We start from the raw sequence: 23,153 nt of genomic DNA on the forward strand, positions 1-23,153 counted from the left end.
ATTGAGGTCTGAAAGCTGGTGACAAACCTTACGGGTTTAGCATCAAAGCTTCTGCTTTAATGTCACGGCTGATACTAAAAACCCTTTACAATGTTCATTATGTCCTCTTTTTTAAATATTAAACGAGGTTCTTTTAGCTTCGGACACAAGGGTGTTTCGAGTTACCTTTACACATTTCAACCGTCGTCTGCGGTCTTCATCAGAAATGTCACAGGTGTTTGTGTGACGCGACTGTATCAGCTGTTCTTCTGGTGGGCGCGACCAATCCCGATCTGTCAGAGCTGCTGGGTCGGTCCCGCCCACCTCCGCTGGCTGGTCTTTGAAGAAGGGAATTCCAGGTGAGAGACAGTTGACAGGCCCCTTCGTCTCTGTTCATGTTCCATTGTTCAAGTTTCCTTATTTCTATTGCCTCCCTGACCCGAGCCCTTTGCTGCCAGCGCTTTTAAACGTTTGGATTTAAAATGACGACTTTAATCATCAATGGCAGTGAATGAGTTAAGCAATAGTTTTTCAAGCGTCTTCACTGGCCATTTGTTCATTGTGCATGTGTTTATCGCAGGTGTGGTCAATACACGTGTTTATGTCGCATGTGTTCATTACATTCGTGTTTATTAACTCATTCACTGCCAGACGTTTCCTGATCAGTAAAGCCCCTCGCTGCCAGCATTTTTCAATGTTTGGATTTAACATGACGACTTTTATCGTCAATGGCAGTGCATGATTTAGTCAATAGTTTAAGCGTAATCATTGCTCATTTGTTCATTGCACGTGGTTATCACGCGTGTGTTCATTACATGTGTTTATTGTGCATGTGTTCATCATGCGTTTGTTCATTACGCATGTGTTTATGTCACATCTGTTCATTACATTTGTGTTTATTAACTCATTCACTGCCAGATGTTTCCTATTCAGTAAAGCCCTTTGTTGCTAGCACTTTAAAAAAAATGTATTAACTCATTGACTGCAATTGCCGACAAAAGTCGTCATGTTAAATCAAAACTTTGAAAAATGCTGGCAGCGAGGGGCTTTACTGATCAGGAAACATCTAGCAGTGAATGAGTTAATAAACACGAATGTAATGAACACATGCGACATAAACACTGAACAAATGCACACTGAACACACTTAAAAAAACAACTGATGATCGGTGGGATTATCTTCTTATTTACCAGAGTTAAAGAAACCGGAGCATGGTCGCTGACAGCTATAGTCAGTATTTTTTTGTGTATTAAAATAGCTACACCTCTTTGCCTAGAGTTACAGCAAGCAGAGAACATGCTGGGAAACTCAGGTGTTTTAAGTTCATCTGCAGATGTGGCAGATCTATGAGTCTCTTGTAATAATTTTACGTCTGCTTGCACTCTCTTTAGCTGATCAAAAAATTTTAATCTCTTCTCTCTGGAGCCAGCTCCATGTACGTTCCATGAGACAAACCTAAGTGCACCCATAGATGTGTGTGTGTGAGTAGCTATAATATGACGCCTTCATGTGAATAAGTTGGAATAAATGACTAAATGTATAAAATAATATGTTAATAACAGAAAATAAATAATAATAATAATAAAGACCCAACAGTGTTTTTGGTTGTATTATGAGACGCATTAATTGTTATATTGTGCTGTAGATTTAATGTGTGTGTGTGTGCGTGCGTGTGTGCGTGTGTGTGTGCGTGCGTGTGTGCGTGCGTGTGCGCGTGCTGAGTCTGACTCAGTGTTGGAAAGTTGTGTGGTTGTGCCATACAGATGTGAAGCTCCAGAAGCGGATAAAAAGAGGAAAGGAAAGAATTATAAAGGGTGAAGAAGAAGAAGGAACTAAAAAGAAAAGGTAATAGGGGTGTGAAGTGCTGATGAACAGGTGATCTCATCATCTAGAACACGGATCTAGCAGCTGTTTAATCCTGACGTGCTCAAACCCAGCGAATCCTGATAAGAATAGTAAATGTCTGACCTGATGTTGGGCTAATACAGCCAGTCAGTCACTCCTCGCTCCTTGTAAAGTTTGTTGTCCATGTAAAGCTTATCCTCCGAGATGACAGCCCTCTTCCCATCCTGGATAAACTTTTTGCGCAGAGGGAAGAGAACTCTGCACCAGTCCAGGATTTCCTTGGAGATCTGGTCATTCATGCTTATGTAGCCCAGTGTTTTACCAAGTTATGGTGAATTCCTACACTCTTCTGTCATTTAATGCACCATGCCTAAGTCATGTGACATTGATCACATGATCAAAGGCCTGCACTGGCTTCCTCCCTGCAGACATGTGGGGGAAAGCCAAGTGACAGAGCTGTTGCAGGTCAGTACATCAAAAACCAAAGCTTTTTCATAATGCATTTGTTTGACATTCACTAAGATATTACTTGACTCAGACACCGACAACTGTGAGCTGGAGCCTTGTAGGGTCATCATACACCATACAGAAGCTGGAATTGGTGAGTTTTAAGATGAGTGTGTTTGTTTGTGTCATATTAGCAACTAGCATGCTAGTGGTTTGCATGCTGGTAGCGAATGCAATACCATGTATGATGAATGCTGTTTCAAACAATTGAGCATGATCTTGTTTTTAAATACCACAGATGAACTCAAAGCTAAGTTCTTGGTCGCCATTTTTGTGGGATACTAACTTTGTCCAAGCTATGTGGTATTTCTATAGCGGTATATTGGTTTGGATACAGCTTTACTGATATTCTAAAATATTATGGGTTTGTATTGAATGTACAGTTTATGCACATTGATTTTAACACCATGTATTTATAAGAATTAATTGTGTACACAAGAAATGAAGGGAAACATGACACCTTATTTGCAATAAGATGTCTTACTAGTCCTGTTTGTTTGATACAGGCCAGGTGACCCTTTAAGGGTTTAAGGATGGCGAGCTAACGATTGGCCAGGGGCCAGAAGACCTCTCCTTCATCTTCCTACTGGTCTGGTAGGAAGTTGTCTCAGACAACGCTCTGTCCACCCCCAACTCCTTAATCAATTCTTGGATTCACACACCTCCCTTTTCAGTACTCTTTGACAAAGCGCTTGGATAACTTTCATGGACACTCGGATCACATCCTGGACAATTAATTCGGTGTGAATTCATTGGATTTTCAAGTCCTGCAAAGGAGTGTTAACTATTCAGGGGATCAGACCGAAGTCAGAGTGTTCCTCTAGAACGTTCACTAGAACTAGAACTTTCAAAGTGCACTTTAACTTATTTATCAGTGCTGCAGCAGTGGAACCTGTTAATTTGTGTTTGTTTATTTTATTTATAATTATTCAATATATTGTCTTTGCAAACTATTTCAATGTGTTGTGTATTCTTTTATTATTGACAACCAGCTCCAGCAGTTGTTCCTGGGTTCTGATAAAGTCAGTATACACTAGCCATACTTAATGTAACTTAATTCATTAGCGCTTCCAAAGTGTTACAAATTTGGCGAGTCTTCCTTTGAGCTCTCTTCTTTGGCTTTTAACAAGATCCTTCTGCTTAAAATGTTTAAATTTAGCCACGACGGGACGAGGTCTTCTGCTGTCCACTCTTTTAGCTCCAAGGCGATGTAACCGGTGAAAGGTGATGTTTTTTACCGTTTCTTCAGGTATCTTCATTTGGGTCTGGAGAAAGTTCTTGATTGTTTGCTCTCAGTTCTCCGCCCCTCCCGTCTTCTCCGGCAGGCCAGCGAACACCAGATTATCCCTCATGCTGCGAGCCTGAAGGTCCAAAACCGTCTCCTTCAGAATCTTGTTGTCCTGGGTGATCCGCTTCACTCCCTCTTCCAGGGAAGAAACGGACTCCCGCAGAGACGCGTTCTCAGCAGCGAGCCGCTCAACCTGCTCCTGGCTGAACTCCAGAGACTGTCTGAAGTTCTGGAACTCCTGGTGTAGAACCTCAAGCAGGCGGAGTCACCCCTCAAATCCCAGAAGCCATTTATCTATAGAATCTAATAATTCTAATGAGTCCTTACGGGGAGATGAGGCCTCAGGTGAGTCCTGAGGACGGCTCTCTTGGTCCCAGGTGTTTCTGTGTCGGCTGCAGATTTCTTCGCACCCATAACAAAAAACTCAAAAAAAAATCGTCAAAATAGTTTTGTAAACATTCTAAATTTTCTCCACTTACCTCCAGGTTGAGTGAGTTATACTAACCAGATTATTTTTTGCGTTGTCAGTAAATAAATTAGGCGAAAATGCGTCTTCATTGTTTGTTGATGTTTGCTAACGCGCTGCCATCAGCTTCAAACGCTGCTGTGTCCAGTGATCGGCCGTCAGCGCATGTGCATCTCTCTGCCTTGAAGCTCTGGAAGAATTTTGGCCTTCTCGTCTTTGCAGAATTGTTTCTAGCATGAACCGCCTTTTTAAGGTCATGCCATAGCATCTCAGTAGGATTCAGGTCAGGACTTTGACTAGGCCACTCCAAAGTCTTCATTTTGTTGTTCTTCAGCCATCCAGAGGTGGATTTGCTGGTGTGTTTTGGGTCATTGTCCTGCTACAGCACCCAAGATGGCTTCAGCTTTAGTTGACGAACAGATGGCCGGACGTTCTCCTTCAGGATGTTTTGGTAGACAGTAGAATTCATGGTTCCATTTATCACAGCAAGCCTTCCAGTTCCTGAAGCAGCAAAACAACCCCAGACCATCACACTACCACCACCATATTTTACTGTTGGTATGATGTTCTTTGTCTGAAATGCTGTTACTTCTACGCCAGATGTAACGGGACATTTGCCTTCCAAAAAGTTCTACTTTTGTCTCATCAGTCCACAAGGTGTTTTCCCAAAAGTCTTGGCAATCATTGAGGTGTGTGTGTGTGTGTGTGTGTGTGTGTGTGTGTGTGTGTGTGTGTGTGTGTGTGTGTGCGTGTGCGTGTGCGTGTGTGCCTGCTCTGTCTTCTCGATCCCCAGTGAGTCGTGGAGGATGGCTGCTTATACTGAGCCAGGATTCTCTGGAGGTTTCTTCCTGTTAAAAGGGAGTTTTCCTCTCCACTGTCGCTATATGCTTGCTTAGTATGAGGATTGCTGTATAGTCACTGACACTAGTCAGTGACTTGATGCAATTTGCTGGGTTCCTTATATAGGAAACATTATTTCTGATTGGCTTAATGAACTGACCTGAATTGGAATGTTTATTATGTGAAGTGCCTTGAGACGACTCTTGTCGTGATTTGGCGCTATATAAATAAACTTGAATTGAATTGAATTGAATTGAATTCTTAGCAAAATTGAGACGAGCCCTAATGTTCTTTTTTCTTAACAGTGGTTTGCGTCTTGGAAATCGTCCATGCAGGCCATTTTTGCCCAGTCTCTTTCTTATGGTGGAGTCGTGAACACTGACCTTAACTGAGACAAGTGAGGCCTGCAGTTCTTTAGAAGTTGTCCTGGGGTCTTGTGTGACCTCTCGGATGAGTTGTCTCTGCGCTCTTGGGGTAATTTTGGTCGGCCGCCCACTCCTGGGAAGGTTCACCACTGTTCCATGTTGTTGCCATTTGTGGATAATGGCTCTCACTGTGGTTCGCTGGAGTCCCAAAGCTTTAGAAATGGCTTCATAACCTTTACCAGACTGATAGATCTCAATTACTTTTGTTCTCATTTGTTCTTGAATTTCTTTGGATCTTGGCGTGATGTCTAGCTTCTGAGGTGCTTTTGGTCTACTTCTCTGTGTCAGGCAGCTCATATTTAAGTGATTTCTTGATTGAAACAGGTGTGGCAGTAATCAGGCTTGGGGGTGGCTACAGAAATTGAACTCAGGTGTGAAACACCACAGTTGGGTTATCTTTTAACAAGGGGGGCAATAACTATTTCACACAGGGCAATGTAGGTTTGGATTTAGTTCTCTCCCTAAATAATAAAAACCATCATTTCAAAACTGCATTTTGTGTTTACTTGTGTTATCTTTGACTAACGGTTAAATGTGTTTGATGATCAGAAACATTTTGTGTGACAAACATGCAAAAGAATAAGAAATCAGGAAGGGGTAAATAGTTTTTCACACCACTGTAGATGCATTTAAAAATCCAATGCCAGGCAATAGTTTGGTTTACTGATGCACACATAAACGAACGCACTACTGCTGTTGGTAGAGCGCCGTCCTCACCACAGTCGTGCTGCTGTTAAAATCTCTGTTAAAAGCCATTTTCTCCAATAACTTCCCCACATCAAGTCAGCAGTTATTCCAGTTTGATTAACTGACAGATATGTAATTTTTTAATCCAATGGCCGAACCTCTTTTTTCCTGGTGAAGTAATTGTTTTGATGTGGTTAGAAGTCAGAGCCCCTTAAAAACTTCCAGAGCGGCTGGTGGGTTTGTTTTAACGGGACAAGATATGATGTCACCAGTCACAAGGAGATGTGACAACACACGCATATGCTTTTATCATCACCATCATTCTTTTAATTCCCCAACTACGGACATTATAAATGTTTTAACTGCTCAACAATTGAAAACCTCGCATGATCAAGACTGACTGTGGTTCCTTTGGTGCAGTAATGCTTGATGTTAGAAGAAAAAGAGTTTTCAAATGCAGCCATTCCACAACGTTTTACCAAGCAAAGATAGACGTGTTTGCCTTAGGCATGTCCAAAGTGTGGCCCAGGGGCCACGTGCAGCCCACTTCAACATAAAATGTTGTCTCTGTAGCAGGCTCTTAGTGCAGGAAGAACCTTTTGAACTTTCTGTGATTCAGTGAATTCAAATCTTTTCTAAATGTGAAATCGTTCCCAGACAGCAGCATTGTTCATAAACGATTAACGATAGAAGCTGTGAGATGTTCAATAACCTGTTCCGCCCCCTCCATCCATCTTAATTTGCATGTTAGCTGCATATTTAGATTTCAGTAACCACATTTAGAGGTAAGCTCTGAATAAATCCTGACAGGAACATTTGCAGCAACAATCACAACGTTTTGCTCATTTATGTCGTTCTCAGTGTCACCTGATCATTCAGAATACTTCGCATCAAAATGCATTTTTATTTATTGAGTCCGTTGATTTCTTGCAACTTAGGGCCTCCAACTTTTTTTTCAAGAGTCGCAGCTCAGTACAACCTTCTTGAACACAAAAACTAAATTAGAAAGGTTTTCAGACACACGATTATTCTGGGACTAGTTTGAGAGAAATTATGCTGCAAAGCAAAAAAAAAAAAAAAAAAAAAAGCAAATCTATTCCCATTCATGATGGACTACCGCCACCTGCAGGACTCCAACAGGACCTACAGGGTACTGGACCTCTCTCACACACACACACACACACACACACACACACACACACACACACACACACACACTATACAAACGCTGGAGGATTGAGCTCATGTTAGACTTCAGCATGTTGAATGGGTAAATGATAAAGGGTCTGTATTTATATACCTCCTTCTAGGGTTCTACAACCCCCAGAGGCGCTTTACAGCACAATCATTCACACACTGTCTGTGATGAGCTTCATTTCAACCACAGCTCCACTGACAGGGGCGAGTCTGCTGTACACAGGCGCCGCTGCTCTCTCCAACCTCCACCAGCAGGTCTCGACCAAGGGCACAACAACTGTGACAGAATGAGCGTGGCTCAAACCTGTAACCCATTTTACTCCTCTGTCAGTGCTGCCTGACTCATGGCTGCAATCATGACATTGCTGTTTGTACCCACTTGTATCTTTGTGTATAAATGTTGGTTATGAGAACCCAAATAAGCACCATGAGGTCTTTTTAAAGTATAAATACCTGGAGAGTGAGGTGGCAGCCCTTCCTGGGCCTTGGAGGTCTGATCCTCAGCTACAGAAGCTGGCTCTGAATGTTACCTCTCTGACGGCAAAGGAGCCTGAGTTGGTGTGCAAGGTTTCTGACTCACCTGAACGCATGGCTCTGGCTCTGGAACCAGTTTCCTCGAGAGGGGCTCGACACTACCACACTGGAGTTGCACCCACGGAGAGGCGCTGAGCAGGGGTGAGAATACTAGTTGCCCCCCATTTTGGTGCCTGTTTGTTTGGGTTTACCCCGGTGAATGAGAGGGTAGCACTCTGGTTTGAGTTTATGCACCAAACTACAGTTCAGATTACTCACCCTTTCTGGAGGCCTTGGAGGGGGTGCTGGAGAGCGCTCTTTCTGGTGACTCTCTTGTTGTCCTGAGGGAGACCTGGAGGGGTGTGGTTGGGATGAACGACCCCCCGATCTGAATTAGAGTGGTGTTTTGTTTTTGGACTTCTATGCCAGTCATGGATTGTCCATAATGAACACCAAGTTTAGACATAAAAGTGTCCACATGTGCTCTTGGCACCAGGATACCTTGAGCCGCAGCTCGATGATCGACTTTGTTGTCGTTTCATCTGATCGGTGCCTGTCTTGGACACTTGGGTGAAAAGGGGGCGGAGCTGTCAACTGACCACTATCTGGTGATATGAGGGCTTTGGTGGTGGGAGAGGATGCTGGTCAGACCCAAACGTGTTGTGGGGGTCTGCTGGGAACATCTGGCAAAACGTCCTGTCAGAGGAAGCTTCAATTCCCACATTCAAAAGAATTTAGGGCATGTCCCAAAGAAAGCAGAGGACACTGAGGTGGAGTGGACCCTGCTCCGTGCTTCCAACGTCGAGGTGGCTGACTGGAGTTGTGGCTGCAGGGTTGCCGATGCCTGTCGCGATGGCAACCCCCGAACCTGCTGATGGACACGGGCAGTTAGGGATGCTGTCAAGCTGAACAAAGAGTTCTGTTGGGTCTTTTTGGCCTTTGGGACTCTAGAGACAGCTGATGCGTACTGGCAGGCCAGGCCTGAATGCGCCCCGGGTGGTCACGGAGGCAAAAACCCGGGCGTGGAAGGAGTTCAGTGAGACCATGGAGCAAGACCTCCAGGTGGCTTCAAGGACATTCTGTTCCACCATTTAGTGGCTCAGGAGGGGAAAGCAGTGCGCTACCAACACTGTTTATAGTGTACTGCTGACCTCTACTCAAGCGTGGTGGATCGTGAGCAGAATACTTCGAAGACTTCAATCCCCCTGGCACCAGCCGAGTCTGGGAATTTTGGGTTGGGTTCTCCAATCTCTGGGGCCGAGGTCACTGAAGTGGTGAAAAAAATCCTCGGTGGCAAGGCCCTGGGGGTGGATGAGATCCGCCCGGAGTTCCTAAAGGCTCTGGATGTTGTGCGGCTCTGTTGGTTGTACACAGCCCTGCAACGCAGCATCGTGTGGACATCAGGGGCAGTTCTGGATTGGAATATCAGGGTTGTGGTCCCCTCATTTAAAAAGGGAGACCATCTGATGTGTCTCTACTGCTCCTTATCATGCCCACTACTGTGATCTGTAGAAACTGGTGCGCTGGCCTTCCCCCTGAAGACTTCATCACTGGTTTATTTTTGTCTGCCAGACGTTACTGGACAAGACACCGCCCTCACTTCACCCATAATACACATCACACCAGATCTAGTGGATAACTTCAGCTCCTCATCACAAATATCTCCTCTTAGGCCACAAATCCACCCGCTTCACAGCAGCGCATGACTGGAACACTTTACAACCATAGCAACCTAGACATCTAATCTAACCTTTAAATCAGAACTTCATCGGCTTATAGTTTAAACTTTAGATGCTTATTCTTTTACAGACATATTCATTTCTTTTCACGTTGATTTGTCTGTATTTTCTTGCAAATATTCTCCAAATACAGATTAACATGTTCCTATGCCCACTCACTATCCTGTTTATGTTTTTATTTTCTCTTACAGGCTTTGTCATGCCTTTTCTTTTCTTTACATGATTGAATGAAATTGTAGTTTTTGGCGCTACCTCTGAGACATCTCGTCACAGCATGTTTGTAAATGAGAACATTTTCTTAAACGTTTTACCAGTTTAATAAAGATTGAAAAGGGGGGTTTCCCTTCTGCCCAACAGAGTGGGTGTGGTTTGTGTTGCTGGTCACCTGTTCCTGTTCTGCTCACTACCTTTATGGACAGAACACCTCCATGCAGCTGTGGAGAGTGTTGCCGTGGATTCAATTCAATTCAAGTTTATTTATATAGCGCCAAATCACGACAAGAGTCATCTCAAGGCACTTCACATAATAAACATTCCAGTTCAGGTCAGTTCATGAAGCCAATCAGAAATAATGTTTCCTATATAAGGAACCCAGCAAATTGCATCAAGTCACTGACTAGTGTCAGTGACTTGATGCAATCCTCATACTAAGCAAGCATATAGCGACAGTGGAGAGGAAAACTCCCTTTTAACAGGAAGAAACCTCCAGAGGATCCTGGCTCAGTATAAGCAGCCATCCTCCACGACTCACTGGGGATCGAGAAGACAGAGCAGGCACACACGCACGCACACACACACACACAGAGAGAGAGAGAGAGAGAGAGAGAGAGAGAGAGAGAGAGAGAGAGAGAGAGAGAGAGAGAGAGAGAGAGAGAGAGAGAGAGAGAGAGAGAGAGAGAGAGAGAGAGAGAGAGAGAGAGAGAGAGAGAGAGAGAGAGAGAGAGAGAGAGAGAGAGAGAGAGAGAGAGAGAGAGAGAGAGAGAGAGAGAGAGAGAGAGAGAGAGAGACAAGGACAAAGTAATGTGTCTATGGTTACATTGTGATTTCTTAGTAAATATTCTATTTGGTGAGAGCTAAACTTTATTGTATTTATCCTAGTGAATCTATAATTAAACGGATAAACTAGCAGTAGCACATCCAATGTCATGATCTGTGCTGGAGCAGTCTTCTTAGCTCTTTCAAACTGGGACCTTCAACTCTTACGGGGGAAGTGAAGCAGTCGAGATGAGGATGAGCATCTCAAAATCCCAGGTGAAAACAGAAAAGGCTGGACTGCCAACCCCAAGTCAGCTGATCTGGAAAAGGTGTGAGACCCAGGGATGATGTTTCTAGGCTTGAAAACAAGCTGGTGGACAGATGAGTCAAAGGCTGTTCAAACAAACGGGTCTTTCATCTCGTTGAAGTAGCTCGTCCACGTTTTACTAGAGATATAAGGACCCACCTTTCGTCAAACTTTTTGACAAGTCTATTCTTCTTTGAATTCATGACCTCACCCCCCCCCCCCCCCCAGCATAAATCAGATTGACATGCGTATTGTTCATTGACCTAGTCCCCCCACCTTAGCCTAAATCATATTGTCAGTAGTCTCTTTTGTGAAGATCGAAATGTTAAGAAAATGACTGGGTGTAATGGCGCATGAAGTTTCCTTTTGTGAATCATTTTAGTTACGCTTGATAACTGTTTTGTCTTAGCCCCGCAGTTCCCACAGCCCCTCCCTTTCATACCCTGATCGCCTCTTTAAAAGCTCAGACTGAGATCGTGTCAGAATGGTGAAAAGCCAAAGAAATACCTCTAAGAAAATGGTGAAGGAAGAGTCGTCTATCCAAGAGGAGAAGGAAGAAGAGTCTTGTTAGAATGAGCTTTTTGAAACAATACCACCGTGCAGAACAAAAAGTAAGTCAAATGCTTTGTGAGCTGAGGAGCTGTTTGTCTCCATGCCGACTACAGCATCACCAGAGGTATGGCTCAACTTTTATTTATAAAGCACCTTATAGGCTTGAGTATGCAGGGTGCTGTACAACAAAACAATAAACGGTTTAGAGTCGGTAACCCTTCACTAGTCTTAGGATCGTGCATAGCCAAATGGATGGTAAATGATCAACTAGTGTTTTGTTCACAAACTTCCTGGCACTGTTTAAAACCCCTCCACAGAACAAAAAGTAAGTCAAATGCTTTGTGGCTGAGATGGGGGTGATTTTGTTGTAAAGCATCACCAGAGGTATGGCTGAATGGTTTAGAGTTGGAGACACATGTCTGAATGTAACCCTGTGTGTGTGTGTGTGTGTGTGTGCGTGCGTGCGTGCGTGCGTGCGTGCGTGTGTGTGCCTGTGTGTGTGTGTGTAGATCCGTTTACGACATGCATGTGAATCTAAGTTATGTGTCTTATTTCCTTGAGTTTAACTATTCTGTACTTCACATCTGAGATGTTAAATTACTGAGCTGGTTCTGGATGGATTTTTCACAAAGCAAGGTTTGTGATAGCGGCGACAGCATATCCACACTCTCTTCTTTCACCTTTTGGGTTGAAGTTGAAGCGTCGGATGTAGACACTTCTTCCTTTTCCTCTTGGATAGACGACTCTTCCTTCACCATTTTCTTAGAGGTATTTCTTTGGCTTTTCACCATTCTGACACGATCTCAGTCTGAGCTTTTAAAGAGGCAATCAGGGTTGGAGGGTATTACTTATGAAAGGGAGGGGCTGTGGGAACTGCGGGGCTAAGACAAAACAGTTATCAAGCGTAACTAAAATGATTCACAAAAGGAAACTTCATGCGCCATTACACCCAGTCATTTTCTTAACATTTCGATCTTCACAAAAGAGACTACTGACAATATGATTTAGGCTAAGGTGGGGGGACTAGGTCAATGAACAATACGCATGCCAATCTGATTTATGCTAGGGCGGGGGGCTAGGTTAATGAACAATAGACCTGTCAATTTGATTTAGGCTAGGGAAGGGGGGCCAAGGTCATGAGGTCAAAGAAAGCTAGACCTGTCAAAAAGTTTGACAAAAGGTGGGTCCTTATATCTCTTACTACAAAAACAAGAACGGATTCAAAGACAAATCCTAAAGAAATACGAACCGTTAAGAAGAAGCAGAGTTCATGTAAGGTAAAAATGGACAAAAGTAAACCAGCGACTTAAAATTTGACTGTTATTTAACTTTCTTTCATCCTTTAAAATAACATGGCAGCTATGAAACACGTAATAATGTTTCTTTTTTCAACCAATAACACCTGTCAGAGATAAACCACAGGTCCGGCTTAGGCTTGCTCCTCATCCTCCTAAATAACAGGGAAATGTATCCCGGTTTGCTAAACGGTTCCTGTAGGTGACAAATTCACAAAGCCTCTCATTCCATTGAGAAATGAGTCGTCTCTGGTGCCTAAAGATGCTGCTTGTTGTTTACGATTAACCATATTTGGCCAATACATCTCCTTTATATTTACCTTGTTATGAGAGTTTATAACACATTCACAAAAAAATGGCTGCCAACAATGAGTTTGCTAGGAAGCTTACTGCCTTCAGTAATTATAGACTTCTATGTCTCAGGAGTTGTAAACATTTTAATGATATACATAATAAATACTTTTTAACATTATTTTCCTTCAGTAGAACAGCACCAAGTCACTTTTTACATACAGTAGTTGTGCGTTACGACAGTAGAGACAAGTTTGTGCTTCTGGTTCTACATGACTGTTTATATATGACAAAAACAAGTTTATTATCAACCAGCGGACTTCCTGTTGGAGCTGAAAGTCATGTGTTAACTTCCTGTAGTCTCTGGGTCACAGCAGACGCCAGCTTCCTGTAGGCCGCCGCCTGCAGCACAGAGATGACCTTCATTATTTTAAGTAGTTTTCATTTCCACAGAACATTCAAATCATATCAAAAGTATTAAAAACACCACATATAAAATGTAGATGAACTAAATTAATACCCTCACTGACCACTTTATTAGGTACACCTAACTAGTACTGGCTTTTAGCTCCTTTTAGCCTCAGTAACACTAATTCTTCAAGTCATAAGGTGTCCTCAGAGGTTCTGGTCCATGTTAAGATGACAGCACCAGTTCCATCCATGAGATTCCACCACATCCCAAAGGTTCTGGGCTTGACGGAGATCTGGTGACTGTAGAGGCTGTTGGAATCCAGTAAACTTAGGGTCATGTTCTAGAAACCAGTTAGAGATGATCTGAGCTTTGTGACATGGTTCCTTATCTTGCTGGTAGTAGCCATCAGAAGATGGGTCCATGTGGTCATAAAGGTATGGACATGGAGAACTTGCACAATAACCACCAGCAGAGAAACTGTACACCTCGGGGAGGTGTACAGTTTCTCGTGCTACAGCTACGAGTCCCCCCCCCCCCCCCCCCCGAGGAGTAATTATCAGTTTGTCAATTGATTATGTCAGTTGGTCTGGCTGACTCAGGCTGGGCCAGCAGAGAGGAGCCACTACTGAGGGTGTGACAACACTAACACACAGTTGCTGCTGTCCATGGTCCTGATTTTTCATCTGGCAATTAATAGACTATAAACATGTTTGTTATCTCTAACCCATCATCTCCAGTTTGCTCGAAGACTAAATCTATGCAAGATGACTTGTTAAATTCAGCGCTATCTGCACAAAGGAAGCTCAGCCGCCCTACCCACCCCCAGACTAACGCTGAGGTCTGCCTGGCATTGTTGATGATACTATTTTAGGACATGATTGCTTTGTTGACTTTAAGCAGTTTAAGATCCTGTTTTTGAGCCAGGAAATCCAAATTGCTGAATGGCACAGGGATTCGGACCAGGTTCAGGCTTCATGTATTTCGGGTCCTTTTGGGTTCAGGTTGAATTTTTGGACCTGTTAAACACTTAACTGAAGAGCATTAACACAGATAGAGATGCCTTCCACAGGCCCTGTTTGCCTCACATTCTCTGTAAACACAAGCAATGGTTGTTGGTTCAAATCCCAATAAATCAGATCAACCTATCTGGTCCCAAATATTCTGTAATATTTAAACTCCCTTAAATATTCTTTCTTTTCTATCCCGATGCTCAGGTTAAACTTCAGCAGGTCGCCTAGATGCTGCCATGTGATTGGCTAATGAGGTAACGAACAAGTGTACCTAATAAACCAAGTGATGAGCATGTGCTCATCAAGCCAATCAGGACAGAATCAGACTGAATGAGTCAGTAAAGGTGAAGTCTAACAAAACCAATAAGAACCTAAACACAAAAGCTACATAATATCAATGTAAGAGAGCAGAGTAGGGTAGAAATGAGCAGAGTAGAGTAGAGTAGAGTAGAGCAGAGTAGAGCCGAGTAGAGTAGAGTAGAGTAGAGTAGAGCAGAGTAGAGCCGAGTAGAGTAGAGTAGAGCAGAGTAGAGTAGAGCAGAGTAGAGCCGAGTAGAGTAGAGTAGAGTAGAGTAGAGTAGAGCAGAGTAGAGTAGAGCAGAGTAGAGCAGAGCAGAGTATAGTATAGTAGAGTAGAGTAGAGCAGAGCAGGGTAGAGCAGAGTAGAGTAGAGTAGAGTAGAGTAGAGCAGAGCAGAGTAGAGTATAGTAGAGTAGAGCAGAGTAGAGTAGAGTAGAGTAGAGCAGAGCAGAGTAGAGTAGAGTAGAGTAGAGCAGAGCAGAGTAGAGTAGAGTAGAGACCTCTGCGCTGTCGGGACAGGAGACAACCACTGGTTGTCCTTTGTCTGACATCTCTCGGATGTTCAGGTGAAGCGGGATGTCACCTGAAAGGCAAATAGAGAAACTTATTAAAAAAATATTTCAAGCTGCTTTTTATCTAAAATATAAAAATGTTTTGTCGGCCAGTTCAATACATTTATGACCATAAAGAACATGCCATTCATTGTATTGGAACACTGAAAATGCTGCTAATGTAGAGGTGTAAGAGGTTGATTATATGTTGCTTTTAAGCTTAAAGGGGCATTATGGAAGTGTGACAGCCAAAACATGTATAGAAATAATAAATGTCTTCTTCATACATCCTCCTGCAATGCCCTGGTCCTGTAGAATGAGCCCTGGCATTTTTACTGTGATTGCCTGTTTTTCTGTAAAATCACAGAAAAAGAGAGATGCTCGGGTCGAGCAGGCTGCTTCATGCGCGTTCACGCTCAGGCATCGCCCGTAGCATTTGCTGTCCGTAGCTTTAGCAGCAGAGAGAGGCAGTGCCACTTTGTCACTGTTCCTAATGCCTAGTGACAAAGCTAGCTACATTTCTGAGGACCCTTAGCCACTTTCTGTAGAACTTTCTTCTAGATATTTCCTGCAAAATAGCAACAAAATAGCCATTTTCGCATCGAACTGTTCTTTGGTTTGACGTTGTTTCAGCTGTCATCAAGGATGTAAACGTTACAGATTCATCAAACGTTACTGGTGCTTTAGTTCACCTAGTAAGACGTCAGACTCTCATGCAGAAGACCTGGGTTCGACTCCAGTTGGGAACATAATTTGTCATTTTGAGTTTCTTTTTTACATTAATGGTATATTTTTTTAAAATAAGATGCCCAAATTTTTATTTGAGACTCGCCGAACGGCATTGAATTCACAGATAAAAAAGATGTGGGTTCAACTTTCATTTTGGAACAATTTTTCTAGCAAGGGAAGGGAATGATCTGAGCATGCAGGAGGACTGACCCATCATTAACCTTTGTCGGCTGTGCTGAAGAGAAAGGTACAGAACCACATTATTTAATTAATTAGCTGCGCTCTGTCCTCCGGGCCACACACACACACACACACACACACTGCACGTTCGGCCAGCCGACGAGAAAGTGCAGCTGCTTAGACAGAGGAACATTATTTTTATTCATTTCCTGTGTTCTTCTGTCCTCCGGGCCACACACACACACACACAAGACTGTCTCAGCTGTTATTTTCGTTAAGGAGTGTGCACGTACAGCATGCGCGCCTCATGCACGAACTTACTTTTGAAGCTGCCGTTACGCGTTAGGCCCGAGTGGCGATCACGAGCATAAAAACGTCATACTTCCTTAGAGTCCCTTCAATATATTACCTTTACTTATGACCAATAAGATGTGATATTCTATATAAATATAGAGCATCAACCTGATTGATCTTTGAATGTTTAATCAGAAGAATTAGGATTCTTTGCTTTTTCAGGGATCATAACACACTTCGTATTAAGACCGAGTCAAGTTTATAAAAAGTAAGAAATTTATTTTCTAAATTAAAAACAAGACAAGTTATAAATAAGATGATGTGATGGATGAATATAAGTGGATGGAATGTGATGTTATCAGAACCCTCGTATCTAAAAGGAACAGCGAGTTCTGAGTGTGAAAGAATTTGTGGTTGTTATAAGCTGAAGAGTTGATTTATCAAAACGGCATCAGACGCAATCTTGCCATGCCTTCGTACCCAGATGGGAACCCCCGTGGTAGATCCGGAATGACGGGAATCTGTGTGGACCTACCAGGTACTGTAGTCCGCAGGATCAACCGCAGTACCACTAGACCAGCCTCGAGTTGTTCCCAGGTCCCAACAGTATGAAGGTTGGTTGTGTCTAAGACGGACTCTGAGGCCTAGTCCACACATAGCCGGGTTTTTAAAAAAAACGAATATCCGCCCCTCCAAAAACTTGCATCCACACCACCTCGTTTTAAAAGAAAACTCTGTCCACACGTACCCGGATAAATACGTTGTTAAGGACATGCCAGACCTGTAGGCGGCAGTACTTCCCCCGTTCTTAACCTCGTCCTTCGTCTGTGGTCTTCCACAAGGAGCAGTAATTCCACTTGCAAAAACAAACAAGCAAAAAGCGCTTGGACAATTGATAAAGCGAGCGCAGCTCTGAGGGCATCCATGATGTCGGCTAGTGTAAACACAGGTCACACACGTGATGTCAGCATTTTTTTGTCGCGGAAAGTGACGTTGCAGACCTTAAAACTCCGATTTTGTCTGTCCACATGCAGACACCCAAAACGGAGAAAACGCAGATCTTCACTTTGGCCGGAGTTTTTAAAAAACTCCGTTTTTGTGTGGATGACAGGCCAAAATGTAGAAAAATATCTACGTTTTGGCAGATCCCCAGCTACGTGTGGGGTCTTGGCTGTGTCAGCTTTGTTCTGAAGGAGCAAGTTTCTGTGTTGCTGCAGCGAGCAACCGGTTTCACAGCTTGTCAAGAGATGCAGTGGTTAGAGTTTCTTCCGGTGGCCAGTCCGGAGTTCGGCTCAAAACTAACTCATGGGGAAGTGAGTTCTGTTTAAATAATTGCCATATTTTGATTTACTGACAAATCAGAATTTGACATATAAAGAGGTGGTAACAAACAAACCTCAGAACTACACCTTTCCCAGGTACAGGATGCTCTGATTTGTGGATAAGAAAATATCTATGTGCAGTGACGCTAACTTTAACTTGCGTCATGGAGATTTGGTCAGTGTGTGCTTGTCCAGTCATGTACACTGATTAAATATATGGGTCATATATTTCATTTCATCCTTATTAATCTAAGCACAGATTAATCAACCTTATTAATCTAAGCACAGATTAATCAACCTTATTAATCTAAGCACAGATTAATCAACCTTATTAATCTAAGCACAGATTAATCAACTTTATTAATCTAAGCACAGATTAATCAATGCATTTAACCATATTGTTCATTTCATTATATGATTAATTAACTCATATGAGCTGAAAAGGTTCACTTTTATTCAGACGCAGGAGAAATCCTGAAGGAGCGATAAGGGGAAGCTTAAGGCCTTGAAACGCGAACAGTTTGTTGACAACATGTTATCCTGTGTTCAGAGCTGCAGAGGCCTGGACTCCAGCTGATAGAATAGAAGGATCCAGAAGATTAAAGGCACTAGATGTAGACTCATGTCTCCCTATGACCGGATACTGAAGAGGTCAAACTGTAGATGAAAAACTGACCAGTTCTGGACGCTACAGAGGAAAGAATGCTTCTTCCTCTTAATAATGAGAGGAAGATGATTTAAATAAAATGATCTGGACTTTGAGAATCAAATGACTCAGCACATAAACCTCAGACCAGAGGTGTCAAACTCCCGTCCTCAAGGGCCATCATCCTGCATCTTTTTGTTGTTCCCCTGTTCCAACACAGTTGATTCACCTGTGCAGCAGCTCATCAAGCTCTCCAGAAGCCTGTGAATCACCTGCTGATTGAAGTCAGGTGTGTTGAAACAGGGAAAAGACTAAAACATGTGGGATGGTGGCCCTTGAGGACCAGAGTTTGTCACCTGTGCCTTAGACGTTAAAGCTCGCTCTGTTTTTACAGAAGAGAATCACACCATCATCACTTCAGGTCTAAACCGTCTTGACTCACCTAAGAACGAGATCCCCAGAGTGTCTGCGAGCTGCCGGGCCCCGTCTGAGCCAAAGATGTGGGTCTGGTGCTGACAGTTGGGACACTGGAAGACACTCATGTTCTGCACCAAACCTAAAACCTGAAAGAACATCCAGTCATTAGACGGGCCCGATGGCTTCTCGCTCCACTCGTTTCTGCATTAACTCATGGGTTACCGGAACGTTGACTTTCTTGAACATCTCAGCTCCTCTGTGTGCGTCCAACAGAGCGATGTCCTGAGGCGTGGACACGATGACCGCACCTACACAAGAGCGCACGACTCGACTTTACACGGAGGAGAAGAGAAGCACTTCTGTGGGACAGGGAAAAAGGACGGACCCTAAAACCTACCTGCTATTGGAATGTTCTGGGTAACTGACAGCTGGACATCTCCTGTCCCAGGAGGCATGTCCACCACCAGGTAGTCCAGTGAGCCCCAGTCCACCTGCAAACGCACAACTGTGTAGTCTCTGCTCCATGACACATGAAGCAATGATTTACATCCAACGTTGGATTTCCATACTCCAATCTCACCTGTCTGAGCAGGCGCTCCACGGCAGACATCACCATCAGGCCCCTCCACACTATCGGAGACGCGTCTTCCACCAGGAAGCCCATTGACATGCTGACAGAAGAGAGGAAATCATCAATAAGGATATCCGCCATTCCAACGAGACCTGAAGAATCAGACAGCATCAACTGACCAGGGAACGCCGTAGTTGGTGAGAGGAACCATCCGATTATCTGAAAGAACGTTTTGTGCTTTTTTTAACTAAGTTATTTAACGGGTAAGAAAAATACTATTGAACTAAACTCTGCATACCGTCACTGAGCTCCGGGTTTCCTTTCAGGTTCATCAGTCTGGGAACAGACGGGCCGTAGACGTCAACGTCCAACAGACCAGCAGACTTAGACTGAGACACATAAAAGTCTCTGTCAGAGGACAAATGTCTCAGAGACAGGAAAGGTCTTCACAGGGCAGAAGACAATGTCTGATGTTCAGAAGCATGAGAGTAAAACACGTCTTAATAACAACAACAACAACAACAACAATAATAGACATCTTACCTGATCATTAGCCATTAATGCAAGAGCCAGATTTACTGCAAAGACACATAAACAGACTTTAACCCCATCTGGCAGTCATTAGGATCATGTATGACATGTAGCTCTTTCTACTTATGTCATCATTTAACTGAAGTATGTTTTAGATTTTGATTGTGATGTCAGACTTCAGTCTTATATTTAATCATGCTTAAAAGTAAAGAACCTCTTTCAAAGATTTTTGAGAAAAAATGTTTTGTTTTAGTTTCACTAAAAAAAACTTCCTAATCAAAACTGATCTAATTTTCCTTAAGGGTAAAACAAAACAAATCCCTTAATAGCTTTGCTAATACTTCCATCCATCCATCCATTTTCTGTCCACGTAGGGTTGCCGGGGGGGGGGGGGGGGCTGGTGCCTATCTCCAGCGGTCAACGGACAATCAGGCGGGGTACACCCTGGACAGAGGGCCAGTCCATCGCAGGGCACCACAGAGACACACAGGACAAACAACCATGCACACACACACACCTAAGGACAATTTAGACAGACCAGTCAACCTAACAGCCATGTTTTTGGACTGTGGGAGGAAGCCGGAGGACCCGGAGAGAACCCACGCATGCAGAAAGATCCCAGGCCGGGAAGCAATGCCTTCTTGCTGCTGCTTCTTTGCTAATACTTAAAGAAGCCTAATAAAAACAAAGATAGAAATCCGCTGTCAAGGATGTTGAAGATATGTGAGACGTTTGATTTAAAACGCTATTCAGCCGAATATACATTTTAACCGGTGTGTGTGTGTGTGTGTGTGTGTGTGTGTGTGTGTGTGTGTGTGTGTGTGTGTGTGTGTGTTTAAACTGTTTGGGGTCATTTTAATTCTGTAAAGCACTTTGAGTAACACTTTGCTTGAAAAGCGCTTTATAAATAAAATGTGATTGATTGATTGATTGATAGATTGAAAAAACATGAAGGTACCCCTAAATATGTAAGATCATGTGAAAAGTTTCAGAAAGTGAATCTCAGTGAAACATTTCAAGCATTTATTTCTTGTAATTTTGATGATTATAGCTACAATGAAAAAAATTATGTGTTTTTGAACGTGAAAATGAAAATTTTGTAGCCGAGGATCACAGACTCAGACAGATATGGAATGTCAGAGTAGGCCGCTGCACGATAAACATGAAACTAGTAGGATAATCCCCAGTCTTTGTCGCCCAGCACACTTTCTTCATGCTTCAGTGTTTCTGATGCTCGATCCGGACATCCGCCCATCAGATGGATACATGCATGTTGACGGGACTATAACAGTCTACTGGAAGAGAAAACGGACTCATTACCTGCAGTCGTGGACTTTCCCACGCCGCCTTTGCCTGAAGCCACGACAATGACCTGTTTGACTCCAGCAATGGGCTTCTGCTTGGGAAGCCCTCTGGCCATCTGCTGCTTCTGTCTCTCCTGCTGGGCTTTACTGTCCACTGACCTCTTTGACACCATAATAATGCATAAATGAATTTTAGAGCATTTTGAAATCACTGAAAATTAGGTCAATTATGGACAATTTGAAAGGCCTTTATTTTGGAAGGCAACATCAGAATAACTTGATATTATATGGTATCACTGTGGGGTTGTATACTGTTGATCTAAAGTGGAATTACCCTGTGGAAACAGCAATTTTCCATTTTAGAGCATTTTGAAATTGTTAAAAGAGTTGGTCAAATATGGGCAATTTCAAATTGCTGTGGTTGGATAGTGTTGATACAAAATGCAACTACTCTTTGGAAATATGACTTTTGCTTTTAAGAGCATTCTGAAGTCATTGAAAGAGTAGTTCAAAAATGAAAATTCACAGGGCTTTTTTTTTAAATCCAAAATAAGATAGCCGCAGGCCGCTAATAGTGAACAAGCCTAAATTATATGTGATTATGTTCTTAAAATATCTGTTAATTCACTCGAAGTTTACTTTTATTTTGAAATCCGGTTTCCACATCTCTTCCCGTAATACTTTGAATAGACGGGGAACCGACAATAAACTGGAGGCTGGCTTGACACAAGTTAATAATCACACTAGTTGTTAAAAGTCTTGCTCTATTATTGTTTTAAGACAAGGAAAATTAATCATTAAAGCTTACCAAAGCTCACGAGAGGCTGAAAAAACTGAGAAATACACGAAACAACAAAAATTCTGTTTCGATCTAAATCAAAGCTGGCGTTGAGGTAAATGTCAAAGCATTCAAAAGATTGACAGTTAGCAGCGATCACGTCCAAAAGAAAGCCGTTTGTGAACACAGTGAGTAGAAAACGTACCTGGCTTCGTTTCAACTGCAGCCAGCTGACCGCTCCGGGTTTCATGTCAGCTCCTGCTCGTAAAACAGGCGCTTTGTGTACAGCTAATCTCAGTAAATGAGACAGTTTACTGTAGGTGAAAAGAGCCATGTTTATTTTTTTAGACTACAGTTTAGTGCGCATCAGGTCTGCGCATCTACTTTCTTCTTCGTGTAGCCTCCATGTGCTGAATCAACGGCACTAGCGCCACCTTCTGGACCGAGGTGTGAACTACAAACTAAAATTAAATTAGATAAAAATCACGAGGCGCTTCACAAAAACAAAAAAATGTAAAAATATAAAAAAGCATTTAGAAAATGTTTAAAAAATATTAAAATGAGCAAAAATAGGCAATTGTGATTTAAAAAAATGAAAGAGAGAGAGTGACCAGGAAAGAGGGAAATCGGTGGATCCTGAGAAAGGTGGGATAGGTGGGGAGAGCAGAATAAAGAGAGAGTGGTGAAGAAGGTCATCCAAAAGCCAGCTTGAATAAGTGAGTCTTCAGCTGCTTTTTAAAGGAGACCACTGAGTCCACTGATCTCAGGCTCAGGGGGAGAGAGGTCCAGAGTCTGGGGGGCACAGCAGCAAATGATCTGTCACCTTTGGTCTTTAGCCTGGTGCTGCACAACCAGTAGGCTTTGATCACTGGACCTCAGGGACCTGCTGGGGGTGTAGGGACTGAGGAGATCACCAATGTAAGATGGTGCTTGTCCATGTAAGGCCCTATAGACCAGAACCAGGACCTTGAAATGAAGCCTGAAGTTGACTGGCAGCCAGTGAAGCTGGAGGAGAAGCGGGGTGATGTGGGTGTGTTTGGAGGACTTGGTCAGAAGCCGAGCACAGGCGTTCTGAACCACCTGTAGACGGTTCAGGGAGGTTCTGCTCAGACACGTGAAAAGAGAGTTACAGTAGTCTAAGAATGAGGAGATGAAGGTGTGGATAACTGTCTCAAGTTCAGAGCGGGACAGAATGGGACTCA

At 43.1% G+C, this 23,153-nt stretch overlaps 1 protein-coding gene and 2 long non-coding RNA genes across 5 annotated transcripts; 2 read left to right on the plus strand and 1 right to left on the minus strand.

Moving 5' to 3' along the window:
• Positions 1 to 1,721: 1,721 nt before the first annotated feature.
• LOC107389900 (uncharacterized) lies at positions 1,722 to 3,284 on the plus strand. The gene is made up of 3 exons (XR_001573480.3): positions 1,722 to 2,289; positions 2,363 to 2,425; positions 2,838 to 3,284. It is a non-coding gene; the product is annotated as an uncharacterized lncRNA (long non-coding RNA).
• A 7,955-nt stretch (positions 3,285 to 11,239) lies between these two features.
• LOC107374295 (uncharacterized) lies at positions 11,240 to 19,805 on the plus strand. Of its 2 annotated transcripts, none has more exons than XR_011517209.1 (4): positions 11,240 to 11,444; positions 19,041 to 19,234; positions 19,360 to 19,535; positions 19,665 to 19,805. It is a non-coding gene; the product is annotated as an uncharacterized lncRNA (long non-coding RNA). The 2 variants fall into 2 exon arrangements; XR_001571491.3 differs by having other exon boundaries at positions 11,240 to 11,379.
• Positions 13,033 to 22,321, minus strand: nubpl (nucleotide binding protein-like). 2 transcript variants are annotated; one of them, XM_015942446.3, is made up of 10 exons: positions 22,157 to 22,321; positions 21,190 to 21,334; positions 19,882 to 19,916; positions 19,637 to 19,727; positions 19,348 to 19,490; positions 19,165 to 19,258; positions 18,990 to 19,075; positions 18,793 to 18,913; positions 15,129 to 15,211; positions 13,033 to 13,308 (listed from the first exon to the last, which is right to left on the minus strand). In XM_015942446.3, the coding sequence occupies exons 1-10, from the start codon at positions 22,283 to 22,285 to the stop codon at positions 13,246 to 13,248; spliced, it is 990 nt and encodes a 329-aa protein (XP_015797932.3). In that variant the 5' UTR covers positions 22,286 to 22,321; the 3' UTR covers positions 13,033 to 13,245. The 2 variants fall into 2 exon arrangements, with proteins under 2 accessions (XP_015797932.3, XP_070403030.1); XM_070546929.1 differs by lacking the exons at positions 19,882 to 19,916; positions 21,190 to 21,334; positions 22,157 to 22,321 and adding an exon at positions 19,518 to 19,557 and having other exon boundaries at positions 19,348 to 19,438; positions 19,637 to 19,725.
• Between the last annotated feature and the right edge of the window lie 832 nt (positions 22,322 to 23,153).

This window comes from Nothobranchius furzeri, chromosome 18, assembly GCF_043380555.1.
Source record: "Nothobranchius furzeri strain GRZ-AD chromosome 18, NfurGRZ-RIMD1, whole genome shotgun sequence".
Taxonomy (NCBI): Eukaryota; Metazoa; Chordata; class Actinopteri; order Cyprinodontiformes; family Nothobranchiidae; genus Nothobranchius; species Nothobranchius furzeri.

Bases quoted from the DNA above. Each gene is read 5' to 3' on its own strand.
- nubpl (XM_015942446.3), bottom strand. From the start codon at position 22,285: ATGGCTCTTTTCACCTACAGTAAACTGTCTCATTTACTGAGATTAGCT. The intron at 19,076-19,164 runs GTAGGTTTTAGG...GCTCTTGTGTAG, and splicing joins CCAGAACATTCCAATAGCAG to GTGCGGTCATCGTGTCCACG. The intron at 18,914-18,989 runs GTAACCCATGAG...ATGTTCTTTCAG, and splicing joins TCAAGAAAGTCAACGTTCCG to GTTTTAGGTTTGGTGCAGAA.